At 40.4% G+C, this 19,024-nt stretch overlaps 1 protein-coding gene across 3 annotated transcripts in view; it reads left to right on the forward strand.

The window, feature by feature from the left end:
• ASTN2 (astrotactin 2) overlaps positions 1-19,024 on the forward strand; it is a 1,331,668-nt gene that overhangs the window by 852,874 nt on the left and 459,770 nt on the right. For all 3 annotated transcript variants that reach the window (XM_006865679.1, XM_006865678.1, XM_006865680.1), the window contains one exon: positions 15,444-15,632. In XM_006865679.1, coding sequence (XP_006865741.1) covers positions 15,444-15,632 — 189 coding nt within the window. The remainder of the gene's footprint in view (positions 1-15,443; positions 15,633-19,024) is intronic.

Below are 19,024 nucleotides of genomic sequence, written 5' to 3' on the forward strand. Positions count from 1 at the left end.
CATATCATCAGGAGGGACCAGTCCCTGGGGATGGACATCATGCTAGGTAAAATGGAGGGTTAGTAAAAAAGAGGAAGATCCCCAATGAGATGGATTGGCACAGTGACAGCAGCAATGGGCTCAAGTGTAACGACAATAGGAAGGATGGAGTAGGACTGGGCACTGTTTCATTCAGTTGTGCATAAGGTTGTTATGAATCGGAAATGATTCAACAACACCTATTAACAAGAACAACAATGAACAATTGTAATGTTTCAATAGTTTCAGATCATTTAGAGGAGGAAACTGAAACCCAGAGGGGTTCTCTTGTCCAGATAGGAGGTAAGTTAGGATTGGTGGTGGTGGTTATGTGCCATAGAGTGGGTTCTGACTCATAGTAACCCTATATAAAGTTTCTGAAGCTGTACATCTTTGCGGGAACAAAAAGCTTCATCTTTCTCCCAGGGTAGTTTCAAACTGCTGACCTTGAGGTTAGCAGACCGACCCTGAGTATTTCTCTTCCAATTCTAAAGAAAATATATTAATAAACATGAGTTCAAGTAAAATGTTCAAACTCAAAATTGTCCTTTCTATACTGTTACTGCCATTTTTATGTGAGTTTAGGAGGGAGAGGAGATAAATATGTGTGTTTAATATTCAGGGTTAGCTGGAAGCTGCTTACTTTCATTGTTAAAACAGAATCTGCTAGAATAGTAGAAAGCACTGACCCTAAGAAGAGACCTTGGCGCCAATTCTGACTGTCTGTAAGCAATTGCAGGGAGTAGGCCTAGTGAGTGATGTGCATTCATTTAGGCAGATGTTTTGTTGTGGCTTCCTAACTTTTAGGATAGGGCCTAAGCCCACACCTCTCTGGCTTCATGCATGAAGTTTAGCCAGGTTCTTGACAAACAGTACACCTTGCTGCTGTCTGCCCGTTAACCATTCACAAAAGCGTGGTTGTAAGAAATATACCTGTACTAGCGTAGTGGTTACGAATCGGGCTGTGAACCATAAAGTCAGCAGTTTGAAACTACCAGTGGCTCAGCGGGAGAAAGATGAGACTTTCTGCTCCCGTAAAGATTTACAGCCTCGGAAACCCTGTTCAGGGTCGCTATGGGTCGGAACCGACTCGCCGGCACTTAACAACAAATAACAACAACATTATTGCCTGAAGCACATAAAGTCCATCCATTCCTTTAGTTGGTATTTTCTAGTCATGGGTTCTATGAAGTATTAGTTCCATGAGAAGCTCAAAGATTTAAAAAAAAAAAAAAAAAAAGGAAGCTTGGTATCCAAGCCCAACAGTGAAGATCTGCATTCTGTACCTACCTCTCAAAGATGTCCATACTATTACAGAAATACCACAAGTAGATAGCTTTAACAACCAGGAATTTATTATCTCACAATATAGGAGTCCAAATTCAGAATATCTGCTCTTTGGGAAAGCTTTCTCTTTGTCAGCTCTGGGTAAAGGTCCTTGACTCTTTTCAGCCTCTATAGCCGCAGTATTCCTTGGAGATCTCCACACATCTTGGCATCGATCTTTCTTAGAATCTAGAAGCTTCAGAGTGCAAGGCCCCCACGTCAAAAGAACACACTTCACTCCTGTCTCTTCTAGCTTGATAGTAGTAAGTAGTTCATTCTCTCCTTAAGTCTCTCCTTTTATCTCTTGTAAGATGAAAGATAGTCCATCCTACACCCTAGAGAACCTCCCATAAATCAGATCAAAGTTAAGGTGGGATTAAGTGTTGCCTCCCATCCTTCATCTCTGGTAGTGTGGTTGTTGGTGGTTATGAGCCTATGAGTCGGTTCTGACTCATAGCGACCCTGTACAAGGTTTCGAGGCTGTAAATCTTTACGGGAGCAGAAAGCCTCATCTTTCTTCTGCGGAACAGCTGGTAGTTTCGAACTGCTGACCTTGCAGTTCGCAGCCCGATTCGTAAAAACGATGCTACCAGAGCTCCTTTCTGGTAGAGCAGTGGTTACGAATTGGGCTGCTAATCTCATGATCAGCAGTTCAAAACTACCAGCTGTTCTGCAGGAGAAAGATGAGGCTTTCTGCTCCTGTAGAGCTTTACAACCTTACCCCTCATAGCATGGGAGGAGCTCTGGTAGCGTAGTGGTTACGAATTGGGCTGCCAATCTCACGGTCAGCAGTTCAAAACTACCAGTCTTTCCGCGGGAGAAAGATGAGGCTTTCTGCTCCTGTAAAGATTTATAGCCTCAGAAACCCTGTACAGGGTCGTTATGAGTTGGAACCGACTCCATGACACATAACAACAACAACAACATAGCATGGGAGCCCTGGTGTGACACTGCAGGTTAATGTGCCAGACTGCAAAGCCGTTTGAACTGCAAGGTCGGTGGTTCAAGCTCACCAGCTGCTCCTCGGAAACCTTATACAGGGTCACTATGGGTTGGAATCGACTTGACAGCACTTAACAACAACAACATAGTATGCTTGGATTCACTCCTAGTGGTTGCTTGTGTTATTCTTGTCCTCAACTTTCCTTTATTCTTGCTTTTATTGTAGAATTTGATTACCTTTTCTATTTAAAAAAAAATATTATATGTATACAACGGGACTTCCAAAAGCTCATGGAAAAAATGGATTAAAAGATAATGGATAGACAGGGATGGGCAACTTGGACATTGGCTACCCAAAATGGGGGGCTGGGGGCTACAAAGGCAAGAAGTGACCGGCTTACAAGCTTTCAAGAGGGAACCTAGACCCAGAGGGCCTGGAGGAAGGTAGAATCTCCAGTGAGTAGTATTCAATCTGTCTAGGCGGGGCTGATGCAATGAAATGCAGACGGGTCTCTTGTGATACAATGGTGAATAATTGTTATCAGGACTGACCGTGAGGGTTGGAAATGTAAAGGTGGACGTTTTATAGCAAGGAGGGGAGTGATTGACTTTTCGGTCTGGGAGCGGAGGTCCCGAGGACCATCAAGGGAGAAGAGCAGAGAGCGGGACCCTACCCAGAGAAGCAGTGATGCCTGAAATGGAGCCAGAGATGATGACGTGGAGACTTTGGATCCAGAGAGGGAGAGCGACTGTGTGCTGAAGACCTGGGGGGCACGGGGGAAGGATTGCATGGAGGGGATGTAAAACTAATGTTCTCCCATGTAAACTATCACATAATTCACAATAAATCATTAAAAAAAAAAAAAAAGATAATGGAATTCTTCCACAAACCATTTGAAGTTCACCTATGTATGTGTGTGCTTATCCCATAAACTTTCAAGAAATAAATGAATGAGTGAATGCATGAATGAATAAATGCTCTGCTTTGAGAATTTCTACATAATTCCATTTCTGAGTCACAACTTTCTCTTTTATAAAAGAAGGTAATTGGAAAAATCAGCTGTGCTGAGGCAGAAAGAGCACTGGATTAGGAGTAAGAAAATCCGAAGCAAGGCTTTGGTTTTTACCAAACTGCTTGTGCAATTACATTTAAAGAACTTATATATCCCAAGCCCTGGGATCCTCAGTGGCTATATTGGAATGAACGTATCCATCTATGATGTGGCCATGTGGACTATATAAACCATGCTTTCAGCTAAACACATATAAGGTTTTATGGTACAATCTCTAAAGTCCCATCTAGTTCTAGTATTCTCTATAATGTGATGGGTGTGTTAAGGGTAACACATTCGTTGCCTTTCAGCTAAAACGCCCAGTTTGTATCTTTGTTCTTATTTTATGGTTTTCATTTTGGCATATGTATAAATATACTTTCATGTAGATCTTGGCTGGTTTCCTGGGAGCCTACGCTCTTTAGAATTTCTGTAAGAAAATCTCCCAGACGACAGAATGTTCTAAAGGAGCTGCATAATTATGTGGCATTGTACAAAAATAAAATTAAAAAAAGAAACCAACAACTAAACAGACCTTCACATACATCATCTTGTGCCCTGAGGTGGCTTAGGGGACGGGGGAGTTGCTCACGTTACAAAACCCACAAGATCGTTTGCCTTTATAAGTTTCTTTTTTTGTCTTGCAACATCTTGATGGGTTTCACTAAGTTTACCCAAGGCCTTATATTTCTCCCTCCTTCCTCTGCTATCCACAATCCTTTCTCACCACCATGCCTTTTTGAAGTTCCCTCATATATAAGTTTAAATGTGCATATGTTTAAATTATTATATGTGATAGAGTCCTGGTGTGGTGCTGTGGGATAAAGCACTGGGCTGCAAGGGTGGTTTGAACCACAAGGTCGGTGGTACAGACTTACCAGTCACTCATTGGAAACCCTGTACAGGGTCCCTATGGACCCAAACTGACTGGAAAGCACTTAACAACAACAATATGTGATAATTACATATATTGTTGTTGTCTAATTGGTTCTGACTCATAGTGACCCTGTATAGAGTTTGCAAGGAGCAGGTGGTAGGTTTCAACTGCTGACCTTGTGGTTCACAGTCCAGTGCATGTATAAATTACATGTATAAATTATTTCCAGTGACTGGCACATTAGTTCCCAATAATATTGAAGAAAAGGAAGGTGGGGGGAAAGAGCCAAAGAATGTCAACTTTGTTGGCTTTAAGATATCTAGATCTAGAAAAATGCCAGCAACCAGGATCTGAGAGACACAAATTAATATACATTCCCTCAGAAGAATAAAAGGGGTAAAAGTCCAAATAATATTAATAAATATTCATAAAATAGTAATAATAGTAATCACACTAGCTAATAATTTAGTATTGACTACTATGTGCTAAAACTATTTTATCATTTAAATACATTATCTTCATTTTCATCTCAGCTCCAGAATGTTGTTGTTGTTGAGATTATGTGCTGTCAGTTGGTGCCAACTCATAACAACCCCCTGTGTAGGGTTTCTGAGGCTGTAAATCATTATGGGAGCAGAAAGCCATATCTTTCTCTTATGGAGTGGCTGGTGGACTCAAACCAGCGTGCTTGTGGTTCGCAGTCCTGTGTTTACCCTACAGAGCAGCCCCACGATAGATATTCTTCATATTCTACTTTAATAGATTATGTAAATGAGACCTAGATAAAAAGAATCCATCAGATATGTTGTTGTTGTTGTTGTTAAGTGCCATGCAGTTGGGCCCTGTATAGGGTTTCCAAGGAGCAGCTGGTGAGTTTGAACCACCAACCTTGCGGTTCAAACTGACCTTGTAATCAAGTGCTTATCCTCCAGTGCCACACCTGGACTGCTAGGTAATGTAGCCTCTGTTTAGACTGAGGTCTGTTTAGCTCTAAACTTGACTTCCCATATTGGGTCTTCCTGAAAGAAGGGACATGAAATCTCAACAAATTCAGACATGATATAACTTACATTATTTTCATGCAAGAACATGAAAAATTAACAAGAAAAAGAGAGCAAACGAATCTACTTGGAAATAACAACAGCAAAACCCTCAATTTTATGAGTTAACACTAAGGTAAGGAAAGGTTAAAAAAAAAAAAAATCAAAGTCAAATTACTACCTTTTGAGATGAACAGAAGCAGAAGGGACATAAGTCAAATTCATGAGATACAAAGTAGTAGTCAGACGCTCCATGACATTTATAAGCAAAAACTATGGAAAATAAACAAACGAAGGCAGAAGAAATGAATTAATACAAATAAAAGTTGAAATAAATGAAATAGAAACAAAAAAGAAAAGGAGCGTCATCAATAAAACACAACAGCCTGTTCAAAACGGAGAGAAAACACAAACACGTTATAAATGAGCTAGGGATATAACTGTGGAAGTACAGAAGATAAAACAAATTTAATGCAATACTATGTACAACTTTATGCCAATAAATTTGAAAGACTTGATAAAGTGCACAATTTACTTAGGAAATATAAATTGCCAAGTTTGATTCAAGATGTTGTAGACAATCTAAACAGACAGATAAAAACACAAATGAAGGAGAGCTAAATGTCTACCTCTGAAAAATAGCACCAAAGCTCTGTGATATTATTGTTGTTGTTAAGTGCCATCGAGTCGGTTCCGACCCATAGCGACCCTGTACAGGGTTTCCGAGGGTGTAAATCCTTACGGGAGTAGAAAGACTCATCTTTCTTCCACGGAGCGACTGGTAGTTGTGATATTATGGGTGGTTGTTATTGTTGTGGCGTGCCATCGAGTCCATTCTTACCCCTACTGACCCTGTATAGGGTTTCCAAGGAGTGGCAGTGGGGTTGAACTACTCACCTTATTTATGGCTAGCAGTCTAGTGCTTTTCCTACAGCGCTACAGCAAGGCTCTTGATATTATGGGTTGTTGTTGTTGTTGCCAAGTGCTGTTGAGTCGATTCTAACCCATAGCAACCCTGAATAGGGTTTCCAAGGAGCAGCTGGTGAGCTTGAACCACTGACTTTGCAGTTCAAACGACTTTGCAGTCTGACACATTAGCCCACAGCGCCACACCAGGTCTATCAAATAAACAATGAAAGGATATCTGCTATCTTATATAAATGGATCCAGAGATAGAAAAGGACAATTTGCTATTTTTATTTCATAATTCTTGCACAAACCTAATAACCAAACTGGACAAAGAAATGCTAATTTATCTAGAAAAATCTAGCATCTATATTTGAACTGATGAGTTCTTTATGTTGGGAGAAAACAAAATCAACCAAAAAAAATTAGTAACGTATTCCTTCAATATCAGCAGTAACTAATTAGAAAGTACAGGGAGAACTATAGGGGAAAACATCCTTTCCCTTAAGTAGAAGAGATAGAAATAACAGAACTGATCACTCTGTAAGGGTTTACTGTAAGCATTGCTAAGTGCTGTCACGTAGTTCCAACTTACAGCAATCTTATATAGAATTGCTGAGGAGTGGCTGATGAGTTTGAACCTCCAACCTGGTGGATTAAACAACCTTGCAGTCCAGTGCTTATCCTACAGCGCCCCACAGTGACTCTCTGAAGTAAGAATGTCTTTACAGATTGTGGTTGTTGTTATGTGCCGTGGAGTCGGTTCCGACTCATGGCGATCCTGTACAGGGTTTCCGAGGCTATAAATCTTTGCAGGAGCAGAAAGCCTCTTTCTCTTGTGGAACAGCTGATCGTTTCAAACTGCTGACCCTGAGATTCACAGCCTGATTCATAACCACTACGCTACCAGAGCTCCTTGTGGTTGTTGTTAAGTACCATCAAATCAGTTTCTACTCACAGTGACCCTGAATAGGGTTTCTGAGGAGCAGCCGGAGGATTTGAACTGCTGACCTTGTGATTCACAGTCCAGTGCTAATCCTACAGAACCACACCAAATAAGCAAATGAAATGCAATGAAAGTAAGCAATTGTCCAAGGGTACATATACACAACCTGTAAGTGGTGAGATCATAATGTGGGTTCTGGTAGTGTGGGTCCCAAACACCTACCTGTAACCTCTAAAGCATTTTGTTGTTAAGTGTCGTCGAGTTGGTTTCCAAGGAGCAGCTGGTGGGTTTGAACCACAGACCATGGTTTAGCAGTCCAGTGTTTTATCCTACAGTGCCACCTGGGACTCCTTTAGAGTATAGTGCCTCACATAAATACCTATGAATATATCCTACAAGACATTCATATGTCTATAAAATAGATTCTTAGAAGAGAAATTGCTGGAGCAATGTTTTTTTGAATTTTAAAGTTTTGATAGCTTTACTAAATGGCCTTCTATAGAGTCTTTAAGGATTTACAATCCTATTCATTGATGAGAGAGAGGGCCCATTTCCCCGCATCCTTCATGTTCACATAGAGTTTATGGCAAGAACTCTAAAACTCTACTGAAGGTTTACCTGATAAGTAGAGATACAAATTCTGCTTCTGAGTAAGAAGACTAAACTGCAAAGGAGTTCCTGAGAGGTGAAAATGGCTAACACGCTTTGCTGCTCACCCAAAGGAGTGGTTCAAGTTCATCCAAAAGTGTTTTGAAACGAAAACCTGACAATTTGCTTCTGAAAATCAATAAATCAATAAATCCTGTTGAGAACCCTACAAAGATTGGTTCCACTCTGGCACACATAGGATTGTCATAAGTCACAGACTTGAGGGCATCTGGTGAAAGTCCTGTATGAGTTATGATAAGATAAGGTATGTTTCTGTAATAAGTGAAGCCTCTCAAACTAGAATTTTGTATGCAAACATGTATGTCTATGCATGTTTCATGCAATGCCTAATGTGAATCAGGCAGCCCTCTTCATTTGACAGTATGCATCAAGGTCACAAGCACCATGACTCCATACAATAAGCACTGAACTGTGAACCACAAGATCCACAGATCGAGCCTGCCAGCTACTCTGTTGGAGAAATATGAGGCTTTCTGCTTCTTCTATTTGAAGGCAGTAACAATAACAAGCTTGCCTTTGCAAGGAAAAAGAGGGCTTACGTATCACACAAGAGGCTTTTCAAAGTGACTTAGATCACTTCATCTCAGAATCCATTGCTCAGAATCAAGTCATGTGTTCCCCCATCACAACTACAAGGGAGGCTTAGATACAAAGTCTACAAGGTTTACCAGGAAGAAAGCACCCTATGGTGAACACATGATGTTGTCTATGACAGGAAGTCTGTGATGTCAGCATGCCCAGCACAGAGCAGAACCTCAATACATATTTCTAAAGAGAAAATTTACAAAATGACAAAAACAACTAAAAACCCAAATCTCCTCAAGTTGGTAGGCAAATTTAATGCATCCCATCCAATATTCCTTCCTTTAAAGTTTTACATGGAATTTGGCCAGTTGATTCTAAAATTCCTCTGAAGGAAAAAAGAAGTTTTGAAGTAGATTATTGGTTGCTGATGGGAAAGAGACTTACTTCACTATATCCAAAACATACAATAATGCTAATAAAAATAGTGTAGCATTCCTGCAGTAATACACAGATAATTAAATAGAAAATTATCTAGCTATGTATGCATATAAGCTTATGATAAAGATGACATTTTAAATTAGTTGGTAAAATTTAAATTGGCTATCTGTTAAAAAAAATAATTTATAACAGCCCTGCCCACATACACAAAAATAAACTCTATTTAGATTTAAAAACCAAAGATGAAAAACTATAAAAGTATTACAAGAACAGAGAGACATATGTCTTATTATCTGTGGAAATTCTTAAGCATCTCATAAAATTCATAAGTAATAAAGGACCAGAATCAAGAGGTTATAACACATCCAAAGCAAAAGTGAAATACAAACACGGACTCAAAGAAAATGTCACTATATGGGGAAGGTGAATGACAACTATCCTGAAAATACAGAAAGCATACACAAATCAATAAGGAAAAAAAGAAATTTTTCGATTAAAAAATGGGCAACGAAAAGGAACTGATGGACTCCAAAGAAATACAAATGGCCATGGCTTGGAAAGATGCTGAACCTCTCCAGTAATCGGGGAAGTGCAAATCTACACAAAAATGATTTTTCAAAACCCTAGATTGGCAATAATTAACATGAGGAATGTGGGGAAATGAGTCCTCTCTCCCATCAATGATAATATTGTAAACCTGTAGAGCCTCTACAGAGAACTGCTTAATAGATCCATCAAGATTTTTAAATTCATAAAATATTGACCCAGCAATCACTCTTCTGTGAATCTGTTTTCTAGAAACGCAATATGCATAATGATATATGTACAAAGATCTTTATTATGGCACTATTTGTAATAACAAATAGCCATAAATTACCAAAATACCCATCAATAAGGGTTAGTTAAAAGCATCATGGTACATTTATACCCTGTGATGCCAAATAACCATTACAAAGATAAATCTATCTGAATTCTGTCTTGAAAGATCTCCAAGAATAGGTGCAGATGTGTATCTCACAACACTATATAGTATGTCTCTATTTTTTTTTAGTTTATGGGTTATGAGTGTATATATTTTGTTGTTATTATTAAGTACCTTTGGGTCAATTCTGATCCTGCATGGGGTTTCTGAGGAGCAGCAAGTGAATTTGAACTGCCAACCTTGCAGTTCAAACGGGCCTTGCAATCGAGTGCATTAGGGCACAGAGCCACACAGGGACTCCGGAGTGTCTTATAAGGACACATAGCAATTAACAATGATGACCTCTGGCATGAGTAGTGAAAACAAGTTTAGAGTCATAAATGAAGAACTTCCATAGACTTTGATGATGTTTTACCATTTATAGCTGAAATGTATTTATTTCTTAATTTTATAAAGAAAACTCATAGATGTCCATTTTTCCCTAGTTCTACTTGCTCACACTGGACTAGTAACAGCAAGATCGGCAGTTGAAGCCCACCAGTCACTCCTTAGAAACCTTATACAGGGCTGCTATCAGTCAGAACATGAGTGTGTACATGACAAAGGAACGAGAACTCTACCTAGTATGGCATTTCTTCATCTCTGTTGCAATCCTCCTGGGATAAATGGATGGTACTAATCTTTATTTGGAGCCCTGGTGTGGCACTGTGGATAATGTGCCAGACTACAGTTGTTTCAGCTGCAAGATCTTCAGTTCAAGCTCACCCACCGCTCCTCGGGGACCCTAAACAAGGTCGCTATGGATCGGAACTGACTTAATGGTACTAACAACAATGACAATCTTTATTCAGTACTTAACATACACTCAGCACTTCCATATATACAGACAAATCTTGTTTTATGGTGCTTCACTTTCTTACACTTGCAGATAGTACCTTTTAAACAAATATATATATATATATATATACCAAAGGTGGAAACTGGGTCAAGCAAGTTTATTGGCACCATTTTTCCAACAGTACTTTGTGTCTCTGTGTTATGGTTTGAGAATTCTTACCATATTTCAAATATTTTCATAATGATAGACTACAGTATAGTGTAAGCATCACTTTACACATACTGGGAAACCCAAAAATTTGTGTGACTCAACTTATTGCAATATTTGCTTAATTGATATTATCTGGAACCAAATCCAAAATATCATTTCATCTACATTTCATCATTGCAACTGCATTAAACCAGCAAACCTGTTGCAAGCAAGTTGATTCTGATTCATAGTGACCCATGTGTGTCTGAGTAGAGCTGTGCTCCATAAGGTTTCAATGACTGGTTTTTGAGAAGTAGATCACCAGGTCTTTCTTCCGATGTGCCTCTGCATGAACTCATGCCTCCAACTGTCCACTTAGCAGCCAAGCGTGCCAGCTGTTTGTACCATTGTTAGCGGTTTAGTCGTGCGCTCCCCCCCCACAAAAAAAAAACATGTGTTGTAAATCCTAACCTCTACGTCTGTAGTAATCTTACCACTTAAGAATCATGCTATGTTACTGAAGTAGAACTACTGTAGGATGTATCTTGAGTCAACCTCTTTTGAGATATGTTGGTTTAAGTGCTGTTGGGTTGGATCTGGCTCATAGTAATAAGGTATAAAGTTTCTGAGGAGCAACTGCTGTAATTGAACTGATGACCTTGTCATTACCATTCCATGTGAGAAAGTAGACAGAGGGGAAAATAGATGCCAAGCCACACTGAGATCTCCAAGGAACTAGGAAGCAAGATAAAGAGAAAAAGACCTTCCCCAAGAGCCAACCAAGACAGAAACTTCCCCTGAGCTTGCTCTCTGAATTCTCACCTCTGGTCTCCTAAACTATGAGGAATTAAACTTTTATTTGTAAAAGACATAAATTTGTGTCATTTCTGTGGTAACAGTTCTAGATACTAAGAAATCTGCTGTATGAAAGAAGAGTCCATTCCATTTAGCAAATGCAAGAAGAAGGGGAATAGACTTAACCAAGGCACTTCATAAAGTAGGTAACAGGATCAAGACAAGTCCTCTTTCCAAGAGACATTCCACTGTACTTTAGGCAGGAGCCTATGAATATTAGAAAGACAGTCAGTGCATCAATAAAGTTCAGTAGAAGTTATTGCTGTTAAGTGCCATGGAGTTGATTTGACTCATAGTGATCCTATTAGAGATTCCAAAGTGCAGGTGGTGGGCTTGAACAGCCAACCTGTGGTTCACAGTCCAGTGTTGATAGGGGTTGTTGTTGTGGTTGTTGCTATTAAGTGCTGTAGAGTCAGTTCCAACTCATAGCGACCCTGTATAGGTTTTCTGAGGAGCGATCAGTGAGCTGGAACCACTAACCTTGTGGTTCAAACCGACTTTACAGTCCAGCGCATTGACCCACAGTGACACACCATTTAGAGGGCAGTAAAGAGAGACTGTTTTCTTGACATTGAGATGCAATCCATATCGAAGGCTGTGCTCTTTGATCTTCATAAGTAAATGTGAAATATTTACTTTTGAAGATACTTATGATGATCAAAGAGCACAACCTTCGATATGGATTGCATCTCAATGTCAGGAAAAGAAAAATCCTCACCACTGGACCAATAAACAACATTCTTATCAATGGAGAAAAGATTGAAGTTTTCAAGGACTTCATTCTTCTTGGATCAACTATCAACACTCGTTGAAGCAGCAGTCAAGAGTTCAGACAACCTATTGCATTGGGCAAATCTGCTGCACAGGAACTTTTTAAAGTGTTGAAGAACAGAGATGTCAGCTTGAGGACTAAGGTGCGCCTGACCCAAGCCATGGTGTTTTCAATAACCTCATATGGATGCGAAAGCTGGACAGTGAATAAGGAAGATTGTAGAATTGATGCCTTTGAGTTGTGGTGTTGGAGGAGAATGCTGAAAGTGCCATGGACTGCCAAAAGAACCAATAGATCTGTTTTGGAAGAAGCGCAACCAGAGTGTTCCTTGGAGGCCAAGATGGCTAAGCTTCGTCTCTCATACTTTGGACATATTGTCCGGAGGGAACAGTTGCTGGAGAAGGATGTCATGCTGGGTAAGGTGGAGGGTCAAAGAAAAAGAGGAAGACCCAAAACGGGATGGATTGGCCAGTGACATCATTGATGGACTCCAGTGTGGCAGCGGTAGTGAGGTTGACCCAGGATCGGACATTGTTTCGTTCTGCTGTGCATGGGGTCACTATGAGTCGGTTCCAACTCGATGGCACCTGACAACAACAACAAAGAGAGACTGACAGTCTGATTGGCTACTACAAGAACAAGCAAGTTGTTCACCAGGGAGCCATCAAGGCAAGCAATCAAGTCCTTTCAGGACAAACCCCCCTCCAAGACTGACACTCAAAGGGAACACATGAACAAGCATGTAAGCTTGCTGACTACCATGTTGGTCTACTGGTGAGTAGAAGAGGGGTAGAGGCAGCAATGAAGAAATGGGCTGAGTTCAACCACATTTCATAGCCTCCCATCGACCTGGAGATGAGAGAGAGAAGAGGGAGGGCTGGTTGGTCTGAAGTGTGGTGAGACCTGGGGACTCCTGAGCCCATGGACAAGCCCATGAACAAGGACAAAGCCACAGAGGGCTAGAGCTGAGAGTGAAGCTTGCTTCATGTATGGGTGCTCCCAGCTTTTGCAACCTGCTCCAATTGGGTTTTCCCTCGCTATTTCCTGCCTCCAGTTAGGTTCTGGCATCACCTACTGGAATTCTGGGGGTGGGGTGGGGCATTATAGGATAAGCACTTGACTGCTAAGCACAAACCCACCAGTCACTCCTCAGAAACTCTATACAGGGTTGCTCTGAGTCAGAGCTTAACAAAAATAACAACTGATCCCTGCGTGCTGAATGCACCTTTCCTCCCAAGCCACCTTGCAGAGTCTCTCATGTGTCTAATATGAGATCCTGAGGCCATTCATAGGCAGGGTCAGTGGATTTCTACTTCATCCACATGAAGGAAATGCAAATAATATTATTTTGCTTCCAATCATCACAACCAAAGTAGGGTCATATCATGCAAGTAGCAACCATCAAGAAAAAAGATGTCTTTGTTGTCAAACTGATCTGAGCTAGAATGCCAGCTCTGCCATTTACTCACAGTGTGATATACTTCATTTCTTGGACAATCTTTTTGCTTATCTATAAAAGAGGAATGATAATACTTACCTTTATATCATGGTTAGAAAATAAATTTATCAAGTTCCTGGCAGGTGGTATGTGCTCAATAAACAGAAACTGCTGCTCCTTCCACCATTACCATCATTGCTGGTGGTGGGTGGTTGTATGTCGTCCAGTTGGTTCTGATTCTAACAACCCTGTATAGAGTTTCTGAAACTGTAAATCTTTACAGGAGCAGAAACTCTCATCTTTCTCCTGAGGAACGACTGGCAGATTTGAATGGCTGACCTTGCAGTTAGCAGCCTAATGCATAACCCACTATGCCACCAGGACACCACCATTGCTATTACTACTATAACTATTTTGTAAATTACATTGCAACTATAGCCATGCGAATTATGGTAAGATAGGAATGTTTACTCTGTTTTACAGACAATGAAACTGAGGGCCAAAGGGGTTAATTAAATGACTTGCCCAGTTTCAGAAAGGAAAGATGACAATTGTGTCAGATCTCTCAGATGGTAAAGCCCATTCTCTTGTGTGTCATATTTATGTGTACCCTACCTCTACTCCCCTGGAGTCATGGTGTGGCACTGTGGGCAAATGCACTGCACTGCAAGGTTGGTTTAAATCTCAAGGTCAGCAGTTCAAACTTACCAGCCACTCCTCGGAAACTCTACAGGGTCACTATGAGTCAGAACCGACTGGACAACACTGAACAATAGCAACAACTCCTACACCGTAGCATAAGACCATGAACAAACACTTACTCAAAGAAGTCCAGTGACTAGAGTGATTTTTTTCAGGGGCTGTGGCCTGTGTTCCCTATCTCCCCACTTCTACCCTCCTCAAGGCATTCTGTTCCCATTATCAACAATACCAAATTTCACATATTACTTCTGCACCTCACTCAGGTGCCTGTTTGATTCCTAAAGACCAATCATACCTCAAGGGCATGTCAGGATGGGAGATTAGATAACCACCAAGACTACTGATATTTGTTCATTGCACAGACCACTGGCTGCTGTTCTGAGTGCTGTCCGTGGTCCTGGGAGAATTACCTCTGCATTAACAGGGCAATAGTTATTGTTGTTAAGTGCAGTTGGTTCTGACCCATACAGACTCTGTATAGGGTTTCCAAAGAACAGCTGGTAACTTTGAACCAATGACTTAGGGTTCAAATGGGCCATGCGGTCCAGTGTTTATCCTAGAGCACCACACCTGGACAAGAGCAATAGAAACCTTGTTTTTGTTACAGTCTTCTACCTTGGTCTACCGATAGCACTGGGAATAGATTCTAGTTTGAGAAGCTCACTGATAATTCCCTGTGAATTGGTTTGTCATGCTTTTTTAAGTCTCTGTGTGCATGAAAAACAGTTTTTTTGAATTTGGATGTGCATGCTGGTTTCCCCCTTGATTCCTCCAAAATGTCACAAATGGCTTTCCTTGAGTTTACCAATTTGCAGGATTAATGTGTTTCTCTCTAGACACCTGTGCCTTAGATATATTCAGCCAGAAGAGCTGTCTCCATTCCTAAACCCTGGCTTATTTTTTCAAGAAAAAGGGCCTTGGTTTTAGGTCATCCTGGTGGGGACATCCAGAATGCAGAGCTAACTCTCAGCTCTATTTTATCATGCAGCTGTGTGGAGGAGTACAAGCTGGCTCCTGATGGGAAATCCTGCCTCATGCTCTCAGATGTCTGCGAGGGCCCCAAGTGCCTCAAACCTGACTCCAAGTTCAATGACACCCTCTTTGGAGAGATGCTACATGGTTACAACAACCGGACCCAGCATATGAACCAAGGCCAAGTCTTCCAGATGACCTTTAGGTATGAGACTGCCACTTGTACACTGGTATAAACACAAAATATAGTCATAAAGAGGAATCCATGCGCACCATGGACAAACAGCTGGTAATGTTGGTCAACATCTCCCCATATTCATTGATGCCCACCTGTAGAGTGTTGGAAGTTAGCAAATTCATTCTATCAGTTTTCTTCTCCACCATCTAATCCTTAATTGTCTCCTGCCACCATTTCTCTAGCTCTGTCTCTATATTTTAGATTCAATCTTAAATCATCCTGTAAGTACAGTTAATGGAATTTAAATTTTTAAATTAATCTTTTCAGTCTATTAAAATAATAAGTGTCCTTTGCAGCCTACTCAGGCAGCACAAAAATAAAGGCATTTAATGAAGTAGAAAATAAAAATTTCATCACCCAGAAGTACACAGAATTAACATTCTTCTGAATATTCTTAAAACACTTTTTCTCATTCTCTCTCGCTCTCCCTCTCTTTCCACACACATACACTCACACACACATGCACACACAAATCTCAGTAAAGCTGTTTTGAAAAATGGGTTTTTAAGCTAACATATGCCAAAGTCCTCTTTGCATGTTAATGAATACAGTGCCGCATGAGAAGGTAAAAGATGAGACTACTCTCAGAGGAGAGGGGACAGAGTGGTGACTCAGTTGGTCATGTGATATGAAGAGCAGTCGTGGTGGCTAGTTGTGACATGTATTCTGGGACAGTTAAAAAAATTGGACCTGTTCTGCCTCGAGAAGAGAGACTGCAGGTTGGATTTAGTCAGACCTCAAAATCTGAAAAACCGTAAGATGGTAGAATGAGAAAGCTTGTTCAATGGATAAGACAAGATTCTCTCTTAAGGAAGGGAGGGTGGGAGGAAGGAAGGACGGTACTTTTAGACAGCTTTCTATGAAAACGACACCATCTGTTATGGCAAAGTAGACCCCTTCCTATTATTTGAAGCCAGATGGGCAGAAGTCAGAGCTGGTAAGAAGCATCTTTGTTCTGATCATCTTCATTCCCATCTCACCATCTTATTGATAATAGTGGCTAGTGTTGTAGGAGTGGCAATAATGGCCACTGGGTTTCAAGAATTACTCTATATCAAGCACTTTACTAAATACCTAATAATAACAATAATAATTATGTCAGCTAACATTAATTCATCATATGCCAAGAGCTGTTTTTAGCATTTTCCATGCATGAACTTATTCACTCCTTACAATTACCCTGTGAAGCAAGAGCTATCTTCTCCTGTTTATACAAATTAGAAACAGAAATGCTGTCACTTTTCCAAGACCCCCTTTTAGGCCAGAATGACATCATTTTGGCATGATTATTAGAACCTTTTGAGGAACCATGGACTCTACTCTGCAACTGAAAAATCAGCACCCCAGAGGGAAAGTTTCTTTCCCAAGACCACCATCTAGTGAGAGGCAAAGTCAGGGTCCAGACACAGCTTGCTCTTCCACCTCCCATTTTACAGGCAATACAGTTAAAAAACTAGAATGGAAATGTGAATTCACTAACAACATTCAGCTATGTGGTAGTGATATTCTCTTTGAGCACCTACCATATCCTAGGGACCTCCTGGTTGTTTGAGAGCCAATGGCAAAGGAACTAGAAATGTCCCCAGACCCTGTGGTGTTTAAGCATTGTGTGTGGGGTGGTGGGAAAGGGGAAAGGAGGAGAATTAATCTTATATGTTTACTTAAATTGTAAATACACAATGAACTAAAGGTACAGAGCTCCAGGAAAGTGGTTAACAATGGTATCTAATTTAGTTGGAGCAACGTGGTACAGCTGCCTCCAGTGCATTAGAACACACTGACAAAATATTTGTAGTTGTTTTTTGGATAACCAGAAATACCTAGAATTAATATTTTCTTAGTGTTTTAAAAACACTTGTCTCTATCTCTCTCTCCCCTATCCTTCCCTTCCCATTTCTCAACACACACACACACGGACATTGTGTATTGTGGACATACACAAATTTTTCAGTAAAATGATTTTACAAACTGATTTGGATAAACTGTTACAGCACTAAATCCTAAAATAAAAGACAGGATTAGCATTAGATAACATTTCAAACAGAGAAAATAGAACAGTTAAATGTCCTGGAAGGAATGGAAGGAACTTGGTTGGTTTCAGAAACGAAGACCAGTGTGATTGAAGATGAGAAAGTAAGAGAAGAATGGTAGGAGATGCAACTAGAGTAGTGTGCAATGCAGTCTTTCCTGCCAAGTCTTTTTTCTAAGAACAGTGGGAGCACTCTTAAATGTGTTAAAGGAAGAGAGTATATCATAACTGAGTTGCATTTTACAACACCATGATGACTGCGTGGAAAGTAGATTGCAAGAAAGGTGGATAGAAGAGGAGCTGGAGCGATCCTTCAGAAGTCTACTGTATGTACAAGCCATGGCAGACTGTCCATGGCTTCACCGGCGTGATGGCAACCAATACTGGAGAAAAGTATCTCCAATACTGTGAGATAATTAAGAGGTACAGCGGGTAAGATTTGGTGAGGGGAATATTTGAGGGAAGGTTTAAGAATGATAAAAGCGACTGGTAGATTTATGGCAATTTAGTAGCAGAATTAGGTTTTTTGATTTCCAGTAAAGCGATCTTCCCACAACTCTGACTCTTAAACACAGGTTGAATGATAATGTGTCGAAGAAGCTTTGGGAGAAATATAAGGATAGCCTCCTTAAACTTTAAATGCACTTTAACCCTGGAATTCTAGAATGCTAGTTTTCTATAATTTAAATAGTCTTTGGAACTCTGTCTTGAGCATCATGATGAGTAGAACAAAGCTGCTTAAAATCTAGAAAAAAAGAAGGAAAGAAATTGTCCCTGTTTTTGAGGAAGGAATTTACACACTTGTAAGGTAACTCTTGTAAGGAGTCCTAGTGTGGCGTTGTTGGATAAGCACTAAACAGCTGATCCCAAGGTCTACAGTTCAAACCCACCAGCTCCTTGGAAATCATAGGATTTCCTTGGAAATCCTATACTGAGTCACTATGAGTCGAATCCAACTTGATGGCACTTAACAACAATGACACATACAATTATTGGGTGGGGAGAAACTTTAATTAGCAAAGTAGTATGCCAGGGGATGCCAATAGCTTCTAAAGAGTTCCCATGCAAAGGCGTTTGAATGGAATTTGAAGGGAATGCAAGAAGAGGCATGTGAACTTGGATTTGAAGTGATCATGAAGAGCAGTGACTCTTGAAAGGGTGAAGAGCACATTGCATGTTTTATGTTTGATTTTTCACAACTATCAGTGGTTGTCATGTGAACAGTGACCAAATGTATTATTAGTCCCTAACCAAGGAGCTCTGGTAGCGTAGTGGTTACGAATCGGGCTGTGAACCTTAAGGTCAGCGGTTCGAAACTACCAGCCGCTCC

The sequence above is a fragment of the Chrysochloris asiatica genome, unplaced genomic scaffold, assembly GCF_000296735.1.
Source record: "Chrysochloris asiatica unplaced genomic scaffold, ChrAsi1.0 scaffold00081, whole genome shotgun sequence".
Lineage (NCBI taxonomy): Eukaryota > Metazoa > Chordata > Mammalia > Afrosoricida > Chrysochloridae > Chrysochloris > Chrysochloris asiatica.